Source organism: Phyllostomus discolor, chromosome 8, assembly GCF_004126475.2.
Source record: "Phyllostomus discolor isolate MPI-MPIP mPhyDis1 chromosome 8, mPhyDis1.pri.v3, whole genome shotgun sequence".
NCBI lineage: Eukaryota > Metazoa > Chordata > Mammalia > Chiroptera > Phyllostomidae > Phyllostomus > Phyllostomus discolor.
Genome location: NC_040910.2, coordinates 107,189,846 through 107,208,624, shown reverse-complemented (window position 1 = coordinate 107,208,624; position 18,779 = coordinate 107,189,846). Strand labels below are relative to the sequence as shown.

The 18,779-nt window shown below is 59.3% G+C and overlaps 1 protein-coding gene across 9 annotated transcripts; it reads left to right on the top strand.

Moving 5' to 3' along the window:
- Positions 1-3,379: 3,379 nt before the first annotated feature.
- Positions 3,380-17,433, top strand: ETV4 (ETS variant transcription factor 4). Of its 9 annotated transcripts, none has more exons than XM_028519171.2 (13): positions 3,380-3,561; positions 4,094-4,204; positions 4,388-4,481; positions 4,700-4,747; positions 11,227-11,280; positions 12,535-12,661; positions 13,144-13,305; positions 13,553-13,812; positions 15,677-15,751; positions 15,905-15,973; positions 16,151-16,323; positions 16,603-16,704; positions 17,063-17,433. In XM_028519171.2, the coding sequence occupies exons 2-13, from the start codon at positions 4,145-4,147 to the stop codon at positions 17,285-17,287; spliced, it is 1,449 nt and encodes a 482-aa protein (XP_028374972.1). In that variant the 5' UTR covers positions 3,380-3,561; positions 4,094-4,144; the 3' UTR covers positions 17,288-17,433. The 9 variants fall into 9 exon arrangements, with proteins under 9 accessions (XP_028374972.1, XP_035889864.1, XP_035889866.1 ...); XM_036033973.1 differs by lacking the exon at positions 3,380-3,561 and adding an exon at positions 3,810-3,962; XM_036033972.1 differs by lacking the exon at positions 3,380-3,561 and adding an exon at positions 3,838-3,886.
- The last annotated feature ends 1,346 nt before the right edge of the window (positions 17,434-18,779 follow it).

Here is an 18,779-nt window from a genome sequence, read left to right as displayed (position 1 = left end):
CATTCTCCGAAAGTGGTACTTTTCCACCCATTTTCAAGGCAATGATGTTGACAAGGTCTGTGATCTTGCAGAGCCGCCTGTGACAAAAGACCTAGAGCAGGGGTTCTTCCCCGTCCTGCTCCGGGGTGACCCGGACAGACCCGCGTCTCAGCAGACGCACAGACGCACAGACGCACGCACTGACTGGTGCAGGCGGTTGTCTCGGGAAGCCGCACATCCGTGGTCCCTGGGCTCAGAGCCCCGGCAGTTTGGAGGAAGCGATGTGAAGGTAGGGCTGCGAGACAAGGTCAAAAAGAAGTTCAAGAACCGCACGTTTTTTTTCTCGGCGGTCCTGACTCACCGGCCGGTGGGAAGACCCCCGTGTTCCTCCATCCCCACCCCCTGACCCCGCTCTCCGGCTCACTCCCTGGGGAGAAGTCCAGCCTGGCAGGCACTAAAGGATCATGGGGCGCTACTTAACCCTGTCGTCTCGTCCATCCGGCCTTACCAACCTGTCCCTCCGTTGCCCTCTGAGCCCCACCCCTTAAGCCTTGGGACTCTTAGCTCTTCCAGACACTGAGGAAGCCAGGCCCTCGAAAACACGTCTGTCCTCCCTCATAGTCAGGCCATGCAGGTCACCCCGCCCCCTGCCGCTGCCTTATCCAAAGGCCCCCGGGAAGAGTCTGCTTCTCTAAGGCTTCTCAGTCTGCTCCAGGTGCCTGGGCGAGCTTCCCCTTCCTTCACCTCCCCGAGCTGAGCCCTAGGCTGCCTTGGCGTGAGCATCTGCACTTCTAAAACCCACACTTACTCTTTATAATTTAGACTCCTGGGAAACGGTTAGAGTCCAGCTCCAACATACCAGAGGGAAGGCAATATTGACCGATGCAGCCCCCCCCCCCACGGGTGCAATGGGGGTGTCAGGCAGTGTGTTGTGTGTGTCCTGGGGGCCCTGTGAGCGTCCTGAATCCTGGCGTGTCCGTGGGTACTCGTGTGTACCCTCTGGCTCAGGCTTGCGCCCCATCTGGCTTGCCCCTCAAAATGCACCTGGGAGTCTGTTTGAGGCGTCCTCAGTCTGTGGAGCGGACCCTCGGGGCCGAGGAGTGTTTTTGAAGGCCTCAGTTTCCTCATTTGTAAAGTGGGGCCGACCCCTCACAGGACTGCTGCGCAGGCCGCACGAGTGACCGTGGGGCCAGTCCCTGCAACAGTGCTAGGCAAGTGAATGGTGGTTCTCCTGACGTGACTCCCGACAGAAAGCTCCAGCCTCTCGTTCCTTCCTTTCCCGGCGGCCCCGAGCCCTGGAAGACACTGGGCGTTCCCCCTGCAGGCCTCCCTGTTCCGAGTCTACATGTTGCTGAAGGGAGGCCCGGCGACGATGGCAGCTTTGGTACCTTCTCTCACTCAGCAGCATGCTGAGCCAGAGGAGGAGGAGGAGGTCCCTAAATGGGGGGTGGGGTGGAGCAGTTACCCTCCGTGGGGCCAGGAGCTCTCCATAAAAGGTAAGAACTCAGAATCAGCTGGGAACCCCTGGAGAGTCCCCAACTGGAGCGCCTGCTCTGGGACCCACCAGAATTGCCTTCGTTGTCATGAAGCCGGCATCCAAGCTGCCTCCCGGAAGAACCCTCTGTCCTCCTCCCCCACTTCTCTTGGCCCCGAGACACAAGCTCCTTCCTAAACGGGTTCCACTCGGCCCCAAACTGGGATCTGCTCGGGCTTGTCTCCCCTCCCTTGGGCAGGGTTCCTGCTAAGCTCCATTAGTTTTGTCTTTATTGTGCTTATTCACCACACAGGTATTTCATGGGACCCTCATAAGCACGAAGCAGGCTAGGGGAAGGATTACAGAGGCAAATGAGATCTCCGGGCCCTGGAGAACTCTTCTTACCTAGGGGTGACAATATCCTGAGGCAGAATAAGAGATATTCTGCCAGAGACCTAGTGAATTAAAGATATTCACCGGAGATATAGGCAAGAGTGTGGCGGGTCCTTAAGGGGCTGATTCAGGCTATCTGGAAGGCTTCCCGGAGAAGAGAGGCAGTACACATGAGCCTTAAAGAATATTTCAGCAGCAAAAAGAAGGAAATTGAATTTCATTTTCCCAAAATGATCTCGTGGAATGAGCCCGAAACAGGTGCTAGAGGTTGGGTGTTCTGGTCCCTGCTCGGACACTGACCGGCTAAAAGAGCTCACATGGGTCCTTTCCTTCTCCAAACAGGCAGGAAGCAAAGTCAGGCTCTCCCCGAAGAAGTGCATAGACTCTAGACTCAGAGGATTGTCTCCGAAAAAAGGCCTGGGGGGACTTCATGTCCTATGTGTCCCCAGGGCTGCAGACTAGGCAGCCCAACTCCCCAGTGCTTGTCTTGGTCACAGCTGCCTGCCTGGCACCCAGCACTGTGTCCGGCACACTAAATGTTTAGCAAATAAAGTGAATGAATGAGGTGGCAGAAACTATGACCAGCTCTTTGGCTAGTACTGAAACCAGTCCCACTCTCAGATGTTGGGGCTTTTTGCTCCTTAATATCCTGTGTTTGCTCTCAGGAGAAGAGGAAAGATGGCTGAGGGGAACTGTCCTTGCAGAGGTCCAGGCTGCGGCCTCGGCTGCAGTCAATAGAAAGTGGGTCACAGAACTGCTCTGCAGAGCACAGACCCTTGAGGAAAAGCCTGGCTTCCGTGCCAGCTCACGTGTATCGAGTGCCTACTGTGGATTAGTTGTTGTCACATAGCTTTAATTCATTTAACTGTGGCCTCAGAGGGCCGCACAGGAGAACGCGGGCGATGGCGAACTGGAAACCCCAGAAGCTGACTGAGTGACCTCAGACGAGTCACCCCCTCCCCCCCGCCCCAGTGTTCATTTTCAATCTCTCTAAAATGGAGACAATACAGCCACTTCGCCAGGTTATGGGAATGAAACGAGCACGTGGAAGAGGAGCGCTTCATAAATGCTAGTTATTATTGTTCTTCTGGGCACGCAAGTCCGCTCGCCTCCGCCCAGGGCGCACACACAGTCACGTTTACATTCCCACGTACAAGCAGATGCACAGAGACGCGTGCAGACGCCATCCGGAGGGGCTCGCTGGGCCTCAGCCCCAAGGCTCCTGCCGAGCCCCACAGAGGAGCCGTCCAGTCCTCCGCTTCCCTCCTTTTCTCTCAGCTCTTTCTGAATGAACTTCGGCCACGAGTTTATTTTTTTATGAATGAGAGCCCAAGCAGTGAATGAAGCCGGGAAGCAGTCCCTGCGTTCTGATTGGCCCCCGATGCTGGGAAACTCCGCCCCGCGGCTTGGCCAAGCGAGTCTCCGGATTGGCGGGCGTGCCCGGCCCTGGGGTTTCATTCACAAAAGTCAATGAAACAAAGGGAACAGGGTGGGGGGGTCTGGGGAGAGAGAGTCGGAGCCGAGGCAAAGGAAATGCACCAATCAGCGTCCCCTCCGGGCTCACAACTGTCCGCGACGCCCGGAAAACAAGCTGGTGCGCGGGGGACCGGGGGCCGGGGCCGCCTCGCTCCCGCCTAGCCCCGAGGCCCTCGCTGCGGCCCCCGGGGCAAGCTCGGGACCCGCCCGCGGCTCCCGCGCAGAAACTGCGGCCTCAGGTGAGGCTGCCGGAGGGGAAGGGAGGGAGAGTGTCCGTGATTCCCCGCCTCGCCGCCAACACACCCCACACTCTCTCACCGCCACCTCTGCAGATTCCGGGATGGGTGGTGGGAGGCGCTGGCACACGGAGTTGGAGGGGGCGCGGGAGTTGTGGGCGAGCGAATGGTGCGCGCCTCGCCTGCTCCTCCGCGCGCGCGCGCGCGCGCGCGCACACACACACACACACACACACACACACACACACACACATCTTATGTAACCGAGCCTGGGCAGAGCAGGGCTGCAGAAAGCAGCAGAAACAGCGACCCCGACTCCCAGGAGCAGGTGGGACCTCCTTTGGCGGGAGGGGAGTGGCGGCGGCACTCAGCTCAGCAAGCGGAAACCCCCCCGCAACGCCTGAGTGAGTCGGAGAAGTTTTGCCGTCGGACCCAGAGCCTGGGGACGGTTCCCTCCCCGTCGCCCTTACCCACCCCCACCCCGCTGCCTCCCTAGGACGGTGTGCGAACGCAGCCCCCCCTCCCCCGCCCCCAGGTCTCTGCCCCCGCGCGGGGCCCGGGACTTACGGCCGGAGGGAGCGGCCGGATGGAGCGGAGGATGAAAGGCGGATACTTGGACCAGCAAGTGCCCTACACCTTCTGCAGCGTGAGCGCCGCGCCTGCCTCCACGCCCGCCCCTGCCCTGCACTCCGCCCCACGGCCCCTTCCCCGCGCGACCCTAGAGGGGTCCAGGGTTGCCCGGCCCCTGAGTCACCCCGGGAACCCAGTCCCACCCCCTCGGCCCGCCGGCCTCAGGGCGACTCTGGGGCATTCTTCCCCTTTCCCGCAGAAATCACCCGGAAATGGGAGCTTGCGCGAAGCGCTGATGGTCCCGCAGGGGAAGCTCATGGACCCCGGTTCCCTGCCGCCCCCTGACTCCGAAGGTAAAGAGCCAGGGAGACTAACCGCGACCCTCCTCACCACAGACGCCCGGAGGACCGATCTTGGAGCCCCCGCCCTTTTGACAAAAAGACTCACCCTCCAAGGGACTCTGATTATTCTAGGCCCCTGCTACCCCAAGGGGGCTCGCGGGGCTCACGGGGGCTCCCTCTCTCTCTCCATCACCTCCATCTCACCTCCAATTCCATTATTCGCCCCTCAGACCTCTTCCAGGATCTAAGTCACTTTCAGGAGACGTGGCTCGCTGAAGGTGAGTAGTTTCGTGGCCTTTTCTATTACTAGGGGCGGGGGGTGGGGGGGTTGCTCTCTAGCCCGGTATTCCGCCTAGCCCACTTCCTCTCTCCCTGGCTCTCCAAGAAGCTCTCCGAGGCCCCCTCCCCAAGTCCTCAGCCTTTCTGCTCTCCCCAGAGCCCAGTGTGGACACTTATATAGATATTTATTTTCTCTACCCCGAGCCAGGCTTGTGTAACTAGGCCTGGGGATGAATCAGACCATTGTGTGGGGCATTTGCTTGTTTGAATGGAACTTGGCCCCAGGCCCGTTTTCCTGGTTGAAATTTTCATTTGCAAAATTTGTTGGGCAGCAGCCACCCGGCAGAGGTGTGTGTTGGGGTGCGTTGGGGGAGAAGGGGTGTGAGGAAGAAGAGGATGAGGAGAAAGAGCAATGAATTTGTTGCCTCTCTTCCGGAGTTGCCAAAACATTGATTTTTTTTTTACCTAAACCCTTGGTTTCTGTTCTTCCCGGCTACTAGTGCCAAACAATTTTCTGTCTGAGCCAAAGAACAACAAAAGTTTAAATAATTCTTTTTTTGCAGCACTTTGTCAGATGGCTTAGAGCAACCCCCCCTCCATCCCCCCAATAGCCTTGATTGTTATTCTGATGGCAACCGACCCTCTCTCCTCCTTTCCTCCTGTATTCCTCCACCCCAGGCACATTCCCCTGCTTGTTTCCCAGAGGGTCAGCTGTGGCTGCAAGCTGGCTGAGGTGGGGTCAGGCGCTGGGCCCTGGCTCAGTGGGGAGGTGTGTTCTGGGGGTCTCCTGGTTGGAGTCATTGGTGTGTTTTGGTGGGGCCTGAGGGTGTCGCCGGCTGGGCTGCAGGTAGAAGGCTAATGACGTTTACATGGTCTCTGAGAGGGAAGGGTTAACGCCCCCATCTTAGGGTCCCCTTAACACTCTGAAAACCAAGAAACCACACTAGGAATGCCTTTTGGAAGGGGTTCTCTGTCTTAGAATCTCCACAGCCCCCCGCCTGGGTGTCCTTGGTGATGTTTTTGAAGCTGCAGCCCAGCTCCACTGGGACCCCCTACAAAAGCCTGGGGTAGAAGGGGAAGACCCCTGATTAGAGCTTCGGAATGAGACTAGGTCTGTCTTGACCACTGTGGTGTCCCCCAAAATCTGTGTTAACAGAATGACTGTTGAGCATAGAGCAAGTGCTTGAGACAGTAAGTGGAATTCAGGGTCCACTGGCTGCTCGGGTGCTGGAGGGATCTGGGGGTGCCGAGGGTGTTGTGCACGTCTCCCCGACTCTGCGAGTCCGAGGTGCCCGGCTCCGAATTGAAAGCAGAGGTATGCGCAGCCGGCCCATCCTCCTCCCCGAGCCTCGGAGGTTCCAGAGCTGGGCTGGGGCTGAAGAACACGGAGGTGTCAGTTTCCACGGTCTCTCAAAGACTTCCTTTCCCAACGCCTGATTCCTGTCTGGCCGCCAGGCTCCTTGCCTGGCAGCTGAGGGTCCCTGCGCTCCCCGCAACGGGCAGCTCCCGGAGCTGTGCTTTAGGGGTAGGCTCAGAGGTTGGCATTCTGGCAGCAGCTGGTCCATTTGTGCCTGGGTTGGGAATGGGAACGGGAGGAAAATGTTCTCATCGCCTCTCAACCTTGGAAGCCCCACCCCTTGGCAGTGGGGGGTCCAGAGACCGTACGTGTGTCTATCCGCATGTGTCGGTGTGACAGCAAGTGTGCGTTTCGTGCTGCTGCCCTGGGAGCGTCTGCACATTTAAATCCAGTGGGTGGGGAGGTGGGGGTGGGGACCGCAAGACGGAGCGGGGGTGGGTGCTGGGATCTCCTCGGTTCCCTCTCCTTCCTTCTGAGGGAGCAGCTCAGGTTCCCAGCTGGCGATGGATGGCCAGGCCTGAGGGGGGGATGCTGAGGCCGCTCGCTCCTTCTCGCTCTCTCTGCGGAGACAGATGCAGCTGCCGGGGCCCTGTCCCCCTGCACCATCCCAGCACCACCCCAGCCTCCTCTCCTGCCTCTTCCCACCAGGTCAGTGACCCCTACGGCCCAGGGGGACTTTTGGGGTGGCAGGGAGGGTCTAGCTTCTTTGGAAACTTGCCAGGAATGGGGCGCGTCCGTAGGAATGGGGGCCGGAGTCCAGCTGCCCTCCCTCAGTTTGATTCCCCCCCCCCAAAGCCCCAACGTGGAGATAAGAAGCAGATCCTTGTAGAGCGTGTGCGAGGGGGTGGAGGGGTTGTGGAAAATTCAGGGTGGGGTGCCCAGGTTGGATGCAGTCAGTGTGATTGTGGGTGCGGAGTCTGGTGTCCAGGTGTCACGGGGGGTGGGGTGGGGGGAGTGTGAGTGGGGTTCTGTGGGGGCAGGTGGTTCTGAGATCTTCGGGGCTGGGTGTTTTCTGGACAGAGCGAGGGGCATGAATTGAGTCCGGAGGGCACGTCTGGTTCCGGGCGCCGGGGGTCTGCCGAGCTGCCGGAGAAAGGGTCGGGCTGCTGCAGGAAAACTCAGGCGGGGGGCAGGCTGCACCCAGGCTGTGCCCGGTTACGGTAGAAGGCGTGCTGCTTCCAGGCCAGCGCTCCTCTCCTGGCTTGTGGCGAGCCCTCGGGGACAATGACTTGGGTCTCTTCGGTGGAAAGGAGTGTGGACTCTCGGCCACGTATGTCCTTTGTGTGAGGCTGGGGTCCGTGGTGTCCCAGAAGCCCTGCGAATAGTCTCAGGGGTCCTTGAGCCCCCTGACACTGTAACATAGTTGGGGTGCCCCCACGCACAGGAGTGTGGGTTATTTAGAAAGAGAATGAGCCCTACCTTTTATGAGATTCTCAGAGGGATGGGTCTCCACTCCCCTCTGCTTCCCAGTCCTCCGAGGTCTACAGTCTCCTCGCCCTTTGGTTTCCCCTTTGTCTTTGTATATCCCAAGGAGCCCCTGTGCGTGGAGGGTGTGTGCATGGGGGGTGTCTCACTCGTGTGCGGCTGTGAAGCAAAAGAAATTGGGGTGTGTGTGAATCCGAGTGTATGCACGCCTGTGCCTCAGCGTATTGTGGGGAGACATGAAGTTAATCCCCTCCCCTAGTCTTTCTTAGCTACAATACCTCCTTCTGCATATTTCTGTCTCCTTCCCTTCTAGAAGACCCTTGTCCCCTCCATAGATAGAAAGCTGGTTCCTTGCAAGTACAGAGACTGCCAGGGTTGTGGGGGGGGCAAGGGCTGAAGCTGGAGCAGAAGCCCTGGAGCGTGGCTCCCTGCCTCTCCGCTAGGACTCCTTAAGAGGCCCCTTCCCCCTGCGGTGGGACCCTAGGAAAGGGAGAGGGTGATGGGGCCTAGGCGTGGGTGGCTAACCTGGGCTGGGCTTAGCCGCTTGGCTGGCTTAACCTTCCTGCTCGGGAGCCCTGCTTGGGAGGTCCTAAGCCCCTCCTCTTCTGCTGCCCCTCCCCTCCTCGTTGGAGCTACGTTCCCTAAAATTTTCTCTCTCTTTGGGCATGACGCTGGCTTGGCACGTTTCCTATCCTCCATCACCTGCCGTGCCCTCAGGCAGACCGACTCGCCCCTAGTGCCAGGACGGAGTCGGGGGAAGACTCTGCCACACGGCCTTGGCAGCCAGAACGTGACCACATCAACAAACAGAGAGCGTGGCGCTCACTCAAGACCAAACATGGGCATTAGAAATTCCCCTGCTCTCCAGGAACGGGAGGCGGTGTCCCTGTTCCTGTTCCCATCTCTGCTAACCGTTTCCGTGCGCCCCCGGCCCTCTCCTGCCCGGTTGGGAGAAGCCGGTGGTCTAGGGCAGGGCCCCCCGGGGACTGGGGTTCACACCCCAGCCGTTTTTTGCCTCCTCCACTGATTTCTCCTGGCCCTGGGACGAGGATGGCACCACCTCTGGGTGGGGGGGGGGCGCACTGTGGACTGAGGAGAGGGGCTTCTGGTCAGACCTTCAGGCCTGAGGTGGGAGCAAAGGCAAGATGACCCCTAGGGCTCTCTGGGGTCTTGGGAGCTGGCCGGTGACGCCAGCAGGAGGTGCCTCCGGCCCATGACCTCAGTAGAAAGCAGCAGTTAATGAGGCCCCAGAGGGGGCCCGTGAGCTCAGCCTCCCCGTGGTCTGCGCCCCCGCCTCGGGCTCCTTCTGGCCTAAGCAGCAGGGAGGGAAATGTTGCTCATCCTGCTGCAATGACTCCCATCGAGGCCCCCGTGGTCCTGCCAGAGGACATGGCGTGGCTGAACGAGGGCCTTGCTCTCCTGGGGAGTGTTTTCCCAAACCTGCACCTGGGACCCGGCCCCGGACCAGAGGGACGAGGTTGGGGGGTGGGGCTGGGAATCCCGGTGCCGACAGTGTCCCCAGGTTCTTCATGGGGGCAGCTGGGGAAGGCTGCCTTTGTGTCTAGTGGGGCTCCCGAACGTTCTGTTTTTGCCAAGGGGTCTTACGTCCTGCTGATCCGCTTGGTCGCTTTAGAACTGTGTGGTGCTCGCGTTTCCTACATTCTTCAGCTGCTGGTGGCTCCCGATTCTTAAACCCCTTCCTCCCGATCTATAACACCTACTTGGCACCTCTGATACTTAAAGCAGGTTGGTGAAGACTTTTCCTGCCACCGCCTAAAGTATCCCTTGGGAGGGAAGCTTCCCCCAGCAGACTGACGGACGTGCTGGGGTGGGGGGGCCCTGAGCGTGAAGGAAGAGCTGGCTCATTAGGGCCTCTTCAGCTCTTGCTCCCAGGCCCACCTGGCTGGCTCCCACCAGTCTGAGGACAGAGGTCACTGTATGTTTATTCAGAGTCACAAATCCTGCTTTGCCTGCTTTGAGGGTCGGTTCTGAGTCAGAGCCTTGGCCTGGGGCACCGGGCAATCAGATGAACCAACGAGATCAGTAAAGCGCCCGCCCTCAGCAGGCTTAACTTTCTGGCAGAGGAGATGGACCATAAACATGTAAACAGAAGTTAGTAAGTTCCTGCGGCCATACGTGCTGGAGAAAACAAAAAAGAGACACGAGAAAGCGCTGGGAGGGACCACGTCGTGGGCAGAGAAGGTCTCTGAGGAGGTGACAAAGTGAGCTGAGACATCTGTGGCCAGAAAGAAAAAAAACAGGCAAGCGAAGGTCTGGGGAAGGGGGACCAAGCTGATCAGCTTCGAGGACCCGGAGGGAGACCAGAGCTGTAGCGAGTACAGGGCTGGGAGGGGCGAGTCGGAGAGCTAAGCAGCATCTGACCCTGAGGGGGGCCTTGCAGGCCAAGGGGAGGCGTTCGGGGTCCGTGCTTTAGGTCGGGGAGACTGGTAATCGGACCTCTGTTGTGAAAAAGGCCCCTCTGACGGCTTCGTGGAGAACAGCGGACTGTATATAGGATGTGAGAGTGGAAGGAGGGCGTTCCGACCAGAAACTGTGGCTGAGAGGCAAGGAAGACACGGTGGCGCCTTTGCCCAGGAGCCAGGCAGCAGAGCTTGCGGTGCGCACTCGTACAGGCTAGGCTAGGGCCGGGGAGGGTGTTCTCCCGCCGTCTCCTCGGACCCTCACCGCTATTCCCAGCTCTGGTCATGCAATCAATCCGTCAGCCTGCCCGCTGTCCGGTCTGAGAGCAGTCTCCTTGGACTTGACCACCTCACTGCGAGCTCCTGTCCTCCTGGACTGTCAGCGTTTTTCCTGGTACCTCCCCTCTCCTACTGTGATCTATTCTTGAGAGAGGGGCAAGGGTGGACAGAAACTCTGGGGTCAGGGGAGAGGCGCTCAGCTGTGCGCCCCCCTGAAGGAGCTGGCGAGGCCAGCGTCAGGGCCAGAAGTCAGCCCGGATATCCAGGTTGGAGGCCGTGGATGAGCTGCTGTTCTATTTTCGTTGTGCTGCCTAAGCCCTAAGCCCCAAGCCCGGCCCCACCCGCGCTGGCACCCTGGGAATGCTCCTCAGACTCCCCTGCCCAGGGAGCCCTCCTCCCTCCCGGCTGCGCATCAGAGGGACGGGACGAGGCACCCGGCCTCCCGGGTGTCCCCAGCCTCTTCCTCTGCCATTGTCATCCTCCCTTTCTCTTGTTCACTTCTCTCAACCCACCTTCTCTTTTTCTCCATCCCATCTCCTCTCCCAGGATCTAGATTTCTAGATTTCACCCTGGAGGTTGTACAAAATGCAGATTCCTGGGTTTAGCCTAGATTCAGAATCTCCCCCAGGGGATTCAAAATCGACAGAATCACTCTCTCTGTGACGCCTGCCCATCCCAGGTGTGCCTCTGCTGTCGGCTCTGGGAGCTCTGTGAAGTTGGAGGGGCAGGGCTGCCTTCACTCCCGAAAAGTGGAGGGAATAAAGACAAAGCATCTGGGAAAAGACTGGAATCTGCTCCAACAGGTTCTGGGAATGTGCAGCCTCCCCTCCAGGATCTTGACGGAGCCCAGAGCCGGAGGGCACTAGGACCTGGCGTGGAGTTGCCTGTATTCCAGGGAAGGCCGGTGCTCCTCTGCAGGGCTGCCTTAACTGTATCTCCCAGGGGCTGCCATCGCAGGGCTTCCCATCCCAGACTCACCTTTGACCTCTCTCCACAGCTCAGGTACCAGACAGCGATGAACAGTTTGTTCCGGATTTCCACTCAGAAAACTGTGAGTAGCAGGGGCCCTGGGCAAAGGGGATGGGTGGGTAGTGGGGAAGGGCAGGAAGTGAGTCATAGGGACAGAGAGTGATGAAAGATCAACTTGTTCTCTCCTAGAGAAAGGGGTGGGTTCCCCCCTGGAGGGCAGGGTACCCTAATTCTTGGGTTTGGACTCCAAGACCAAGGCAGCAAGTGGGAGATGAAGACCTTGGTTCAAACAGGGGCTTCCTCCGTTCTAGCTGGGTGACCCTGGAGCACCCACCTCATCTCTCTGATTCTCCGCGTCCTCATTTCTACAATAGGGGCTCCGTCCCGTCCTAGCATTCTAAGTTACTTTCATGCAGTCTGGGGGCTGTTTTGCCCACCCCATCATCCCCCCAAGGTGCGGCAGTGTCTGTGCACATGCTGGGTCGCCGCAGCTGGAGGGTGGTGCTACTGGCACCGGTGGGCAGTGGCCAGCGATGCTGCTGCACCCTACAACGCTCAGGATAGCACCCCCTGACCCAGCAACACAAATGATCTGGCCCACATGGCAATGGTGCCACTGTTGAAAAGTCCTGCTTTAATGTCAGATGCTTTGCTGTCAACTGCCCTCATGAATGGAGTGAAACAGGGCACAGATCATGACAAACAGCAGATGTCAGAACGGGTGATTATAGGCATTCGACCCGATCAATGGCAGGGAGACGGAATCTCACCGTCCACTCGGAGCCAGCTGCTCCGTGCTGCTCCGCCCGGTGGCTGGAGTTTCTGGACCCGGCGGAGGCCGCAGGAAAGGCCTGTGTCCTTCGCAGATAATTAGGAGCATGTGTACAGCGTCAGTCAGCTGACATGCAAGGGGGCTAATACCCAGCCTGAACCAGAAAGGGAAAGGTTCTTTACAGCCCCAAATAAGAAAACACTTCTTCCCCTTGGAATTTTCCAGGGCACTCAGGAAAACCACAGGCCCTGAGTGGCAGGTGCTCACCCCGACAAAGGTGTTTTTGGGGGGGGCAGGGATTGGGGGTTGCATTACATGTTTAACTCTAGACTGTTTCTTTGGTTAATACTGGGCACCCGTCTGATGTATAAAACTAGATGTAATGTAAATAGCCAGACTTCTTCCAAGTGTCCGACTATGAATCTCTAAAAACTGAAACCCAGAGAGGGGTGAGGCTGTACCCGTCAGCCAGCTGGTCCTCAGAGAGCAGAAGGTGTTAGAAGCTCTTCCTGCCTCCTCTGTGACACGCTCTGGCCCTGCTCTGCCCCCCCCCTACCCCCGCAGTAGCATTTCACAGCCCCACCACCAGGATCAAGAAGGAGCCCCAGAGTCCCCGCGCAGACCCGGCCCTGTCCTGCAGCAGGAAGCCGCCACTCCCCTACCATCATGGCGAGCAGTGCCTTTATTCCAGGTGAGCCCCGGCGCCCCAGGAAGGGTAGGATGGAGGAGGGAAGCAGGCACTCCCAAGCAGAGGCAGCAGTGGGGATGCAAGTTAGACAACAGAAAGGACTTCCGAGCTCCCGTCAGGGAGCAGTGCAGCTCAGGGTCTCCTCTGAGGGGTTAGGATGGAAACCGCAGCGGGGGGGCATTCAGGGGATGTGTGTCATGAAGGCCAGGCCTGGGTTTGTCTCCACTAAAGAAGCCCCTGTCCCACCCAACCCAGTGGCTCTGGGCTGGAGAGAGGTGTTCTCACGCCTACACCCAGTTCCGGCTTTTATGGAAGAGGACGAAGAGTTCATTTGGGGCCGAGCCTGGCTCGTGCCATTCCTTTCCCGGCAGCCTCCCCTCTCCTATCACCTTTGTGCCCTCACTTCTCTGGGGGCGGATGAAGGGTTCAAAGATGCTCGCCCGGCTTCTCTGCCCCCCTCACCCCCGTCTCCCCCTCAACTCCAGTGCCTATGACCCTCCTAGACAAATCGCCATCAAGTCCCCCACCCCTGGTGCCCCCAGACAGTCGCCCCTGCAGCCCTTTCCCCGGGCAGAACAGCGGACTTTTCTGAGATCCTCTGGCACCTCCCAGCCCCACCCTGGCCATGGGTACCTCGGGGAGCATAGGTAAGGAGAACCCCCGGAACGTGGGCCCACGTGCTGGCAGTTGTCTCCGGATCCCAGAGTGTTGCACCTGCCCTAAGAGCCCTGGCGTGGTGGGTGCAGGTGGGGTGGGGGAAGGGATATTGACACCCCCCCCCCCACCACACACACACACACGCTGGATGGAGTCTACTCTGCGTGCTCTGGGAGTGGCAGGCGCGAGGAGGGCTCGCTCTCATATTCTCTTCCTTCTCCTTCTGACCTCATCCAGCTCCGTCTTCCAGCAGCCAGTGGACATGTGCCACTCCTTCACACCCTCTCAGGGAGGGGGCCGGGAGCCCCTCCCCGCCCCCTACCAACACCAGCTGTCAGAGCCCTGCCCACCCTACCCCCAGCAGGGCTTCAAGCAGGAATACCTTGACCCCCTGTACGAACAGCTGGCCGTGGGCCAGGGTGGGGTCAACGGGCACAGGTACCCAGGGGCGGGGGTGGTGATCAAACAGGAGCAGCCGGACTTCGCCTACGACTCGGGTAAGAGACCCTGCCGGGGGGGGGGGGGGGGGGGCGGGGGCGGGAGCGGGAGCGGGGTGAGGTTGCTGGGGGGGGTGGCAGGGGATCACCCCCAGGACATCTTTCGGAAAGTTTTTTTTTTTTTTACCTTCCTATCCTTTTCCTAGTTCATCAATCTAACCCATTCGCTTTTTCTTCATAGCTGCAGCGGAAGGGTCATTTTTCAGTCAGCAAACTTGTATTCAGATCAGTGGGATGTAGGTCCTTGCCCTCGAGCAGTCTGGGACTCACTAGGAAAGTGAAGGCATTTCTTTCTGCGTCTGTTTAGCAGGTGTTTGGGGGTTTAATTGCCCGCGGAGGCCAAAGTTCGGGAGCGTGAATGTGTGGAGTTGGAGGGTACAAAGATGCGTAAGATGAGCAGGTCGTCCTCTGTCCCCACAGACGCTTAAAAGCACAAAGGGATTTGAAGGAAGAGAAACGTGAACTCCAAACTAGCCAGGCTCCTGGTCCCCACTTGGGAATCAGGGTTAACGCGCGGTTTCCGCAACCCGCTGGAGCCTTAAAGTTGATGGATGACCCCGCCCCCCCCCCCCCCCCCCGCCCCCGGCCGGAGCTGGGCACCGGAAGCCGGGACTGCTGTAGATTCGGGTTCCACCTGGCGTTGACCTGAGTGGGATGCCCTCAGCCGCATTCATAAATAGCTGCAGTTCCAAGCCCCAAGTGCGGAGGGAGGGCGTTCCCGGGAAGAGTCCAGAAAACCTGGGCTTGTTACATTGTTACCATCCCCACATTTGAGCTTCTGTGCAAACTTGCATGAGAACACTAAATTCAGCTATTCGAGTAGGCTCAGAATAGCTGGCCAGAGCTTTCGAATTCCCCTTTTTTGTTGTCGTCTTTTTTTTGATGCCCAGTCTTTCAGGGGCAGGGGAATAAACCACAAACCCCCAGGTTACCTACCCGAGTGAGAACCAGAAGGGCGCACCTCTCCTCAACCCCGGGCAGAAGCCCGAGAGCCCTGTCTGGCAGTGAGAGGCAGGAAAGAGGAGGGAGACGCTCTTGCTGCTGACCTTCAAAGGATGTAGACCGGAGGAGATCATGTTACATGCCCTTGAACTCCTGCCCCTCCCCCTTCAGCTTCCTCTGAATGGAGTCAGGAATTCCATTCACAAAATGGATGCATGAATGAGCCCACCCTCCCGCCTCCTCCCGGAGGTGTCAGGTTTCACCATCTCATTCATAGGTGGGAGTGGAGGGGGTAGGGCCGAAGGGGCTGGAGCTTGAACCGGTGGCTTCATGCTAGCAACTGCCTCCAGGTGGACTGGGGAGGTTTCAATCCTACGGAACTGGAATGAGATGGAGTGGAATGTTCTCTGCTATAAGACCTGAAAAAAAGCCGAGCCCGTGCGCACTGCCTCTTCCCCGATACAGATACATGCAGTCTCTTTCCCTCCCCACCCCCTCACCCCTCCCCGCACCCTCCTTTCCTCCGTTCACCCCTCCCTCACATGCATACTGGGCAGGGAATCTGACCTGCTGACCGGAGATTAGCCCATTCCAAGGGAGTCTTAGACCCGGACACTGAACCCTTTCCCCGGAGGTTCATCTCTGTCCCTCCCTCCTCCCCTTAAACTCACAGGAAACAGCTGCTCCCTGGAATCCTGGGCCTGGTGGAACGGCTTTACCCAGCCCCAGCTGCTGCCCTCCCTGCCCCCTGGCCCAGCCCCCAAGCTGAGGGGTTCCAGCCTCACACCCACTCGGGGTGAACTTCCCGTGGGACTGGTGGCAGGCAGGCAGGCTGGCAGGAAGTTCTCACTTGTGTGTAGGCCTGCCACCCCCATCTCCACTATGGCCGCCTGTGACGCCCCCCTTCTCTCTCTACCCCCAGATGTCCCTGGGTGTGCCTCGATGTACCTTCACCCGGAGGGTTTTCCTGGGCCCTCTCCAGGCGACGGGACCGTGGGTAAGGCGGCCCCGTCCTCCCTGCCCAGCCCTCCAAGCTGGGAGAGGGCGTTCTGCCATGGGGGAGGGTCTCCTGGCCAGGAGTCCCTCTAGACACTCTGGGGACTCGCTGGGGAAACCCCAGACCTGAGTGGCCCCCAACTTCCTCCTCCAGGCTATGGCTATGAGAAACCTGGACGACCATTCCCAGATGATGTCTGTGTCGTCCCTGAGAAATTTGAAGGTCAGAGAAGTGACTGTTCATGAGAGGGTCGAGGGGTCTTGTCCATGCCCTCTGGCTGTGTCACCTGGGAATCGCATGACATCTCATGAGCAAGGGCCTGGGGAGACCCCTGGGAGGAGGGTTGCGGGGGGGACCCGAAGGCACAAACCCCGCACCCCCGTTCCCTGTGTTCCCCAGGAGACATCAAGCAGGAAGGGGTTGGAGTGTTCCGAGAGGGACCGCCCTACCAGCGCCGGGGTGCCTTGCAGCTGTGGCAGTTTCTGGTGGCCCTGCTAGATGACCCAACAAATGCCCACTTCATTGCCTGGACAGGCCGGGGGATGGAGTTCAAGCTAATTGAGCCTGAGGAGGTGGGCCTCTCGGATGTCCCCGCCTCTCCTCCCAACAACAGCTTTGGGGCCTGGCGACGAGAGCGCCTGGGGACCAGTGGGATGTGTCTTCACCATCGCCATCGCTTTACCTAACCCGAATTCCTACCAAACCTGGGTCTGTGGGCTGGTGCCTCCTTGCAGGGCCAGCTCAGCAGTTAACCCTAAGAATCTCAAGTGTTCTTTCTGACCTGCCCCCCTCCATTTTTCCTCCACTGAGCTAGCATGGCCAACCCCAAACCCTCCTGTTCCCCACCCCAGGTCGCCAGGCTCTGGGGTATCCAGAAGAACCGGCCAGCCATGAATTACGACAAACTGAGCCGATCACTCCGATACTATTATGAGAAAGGCATCATGCAGAAGGTCAGGGGCGAAGGGGTCAGGGGCCAGAGGGCGGGGGCAGGTGGAAAGGTGTTGAGGGCAGGGGACAGAAGAGCATTCCCAGCGAGTCTGTGGGAGCAGATAATGAAGCCGTCAGAAGGGACAAGAAATTGTGGACAATCCCAAGGTTTTTCTGTTCCCAAAAGAGTGCTGAATCTTTACTGAGAAGCCCAAAGCATGGAGAGAGAGAGATCAGAGGTGAACAGGAAAGGGAGGCGGCTGCTCAGAGGAACCAGTATGGGAGAGAGATGTACCCCACACATCTGCCTGGCCCCCTTCCCCAGCCCTCCGTGGGCCTGGGCGGGGGGGAGACTGACCCGGCCCCTCTCTCCCCCCACAGGTGGCTGGCGAGCGTTACGTGTACAAGTTTGTGTGCGAGCCCGAGGCCCTCTTCTCCCTGGCCTTCCCGGACAATCAGCGTCCCGCTCTCAAGGCCGAGTTTGACAGGCCGGTCAGTGAGGAGGACACAGTTCCTTTGTCCCACTTGGACGAGAGCCCCGCCTACCTCCCAGAGCTGGCTGGCCCTGCCCAGCCCTTTGGCCCCAAGGGTGGCTACTCCTACTAGCCCCTAGCAGCTGCCCCCCTGCCGCCTGGGTGCTGCCCTGTGTACATATAGATGAGTTCGGGGTTGGGGGAACCCCTCACTCTGAAGTCCACAGATGTCTTTGGAGCAAATCCCCACTGGCTCTGAGCTGCTCGCCCGCGTCCGTGGGAAGGAAAAGCGGAGACGACGCAAGAGCAAAGGTGGAGTCTCAGAAACTCCCGGGGGTCTCACCTCTGGCCTTTTCCTAGGCCCAGCTCAAAGGCCCAAGCCCCACTCCCTCCCCCCCAACACAGAAAACAAGAGTTTGTTCTGGGGGACAAAGAGGGAACGCCCCCCCCCCCCACTCTGTCCTGGTAGAGAGGGTTGCATTGAACTCCCCAGATCTCCCACGGCGGGGAGGCAGAAGCCTGGATCCTGTAGTCCACTCCGAGCTGCAGCCCCGGAGGGCCCTGCTTGCTTGCCAGTTCTTGGTGCTCTGTGTTCCCAGAGGCAGGGGGAGGCTGGGGGAAGGACCTGGGGTGGGGGCAGGGTTGCTGGTGGAGCCAAGGAGGCCTGGCGGCCTGCTCTGAGGGCCCTTTGCTCTACCTGTTCCTAGGCCCAGGCCTGGGGATGTCGCCTCCACCTCCACCACACCTGCCAGCCCCTAATAAAGGCCCCCGCGTCTCCTGTTCTCCTGTGTGCTCTTTGCTGCCACTGAGAGAAGGCCTGGGGTTGGAAGGAGCTGGGCCTTGGGGAGGTGATCAGGGTTTGGGGCCTGGCTCCGATACTTAGGTTGCAAATGGGTTCTTGCGAGAAGACAGTTCACCTGTGACTTTCCCTCTGGAAAACGGACTCATGGGCTCAGGGATCACGTGGCCTTTCCCCGTCCCGGAATCACCGTGTATGAACCCTGGACTAACGCACACCAGGCACTCTGAAGTCCAGCCCAGTGCTTGCTGGTCACCTGCGGCATGGTTCCGGCAGCCGCCCCCCAGTGTGGGTGAGGGGTCGGGGTGGATCCCTGAGCTGGGGAGACTCCGGGGCTTGCTCAGGCAGCGATTGGCCTGTGGTTTCCGTGACCACAGTTGCTCCCGTGCGCCACACCACTCACATGCACCCTGACTGTGTACCCACCCCCACCCAGCCCTGCACTCCTGCCGTGGCTCCGGGTTGCCGTTTCTGCCCGAGCTGAGGAGGCAAGTTTGCAGAGGGTCTGGAGGAGTGGAAAGGCGTCCCCAGGCAGGAGGATGAAAGGAGAGGCTGGAACAAGCCCTGGGTTCTCTGGCCACCAGGAAAAGGACACTAGATCTTTGGGGAGAAGGGAAGCAGGAAACCTAGACTCCTTGCCCAGATCTGGGAGAGACTAGAACCCGGGGCCCAGGCTTCTGGGGGGTGAGAGGGAAAGGCAGGGCTGGGAAAGCAGTGACATCTAGAGGTGGTGGGAGTGGCTGAGCAATTATGACCAAGGGGCGGCTGTGGACGCAGCCCCTGTGCACGCAGCTTCCCAGAAGCCAGGCGCTCTCCGGTTAAATCA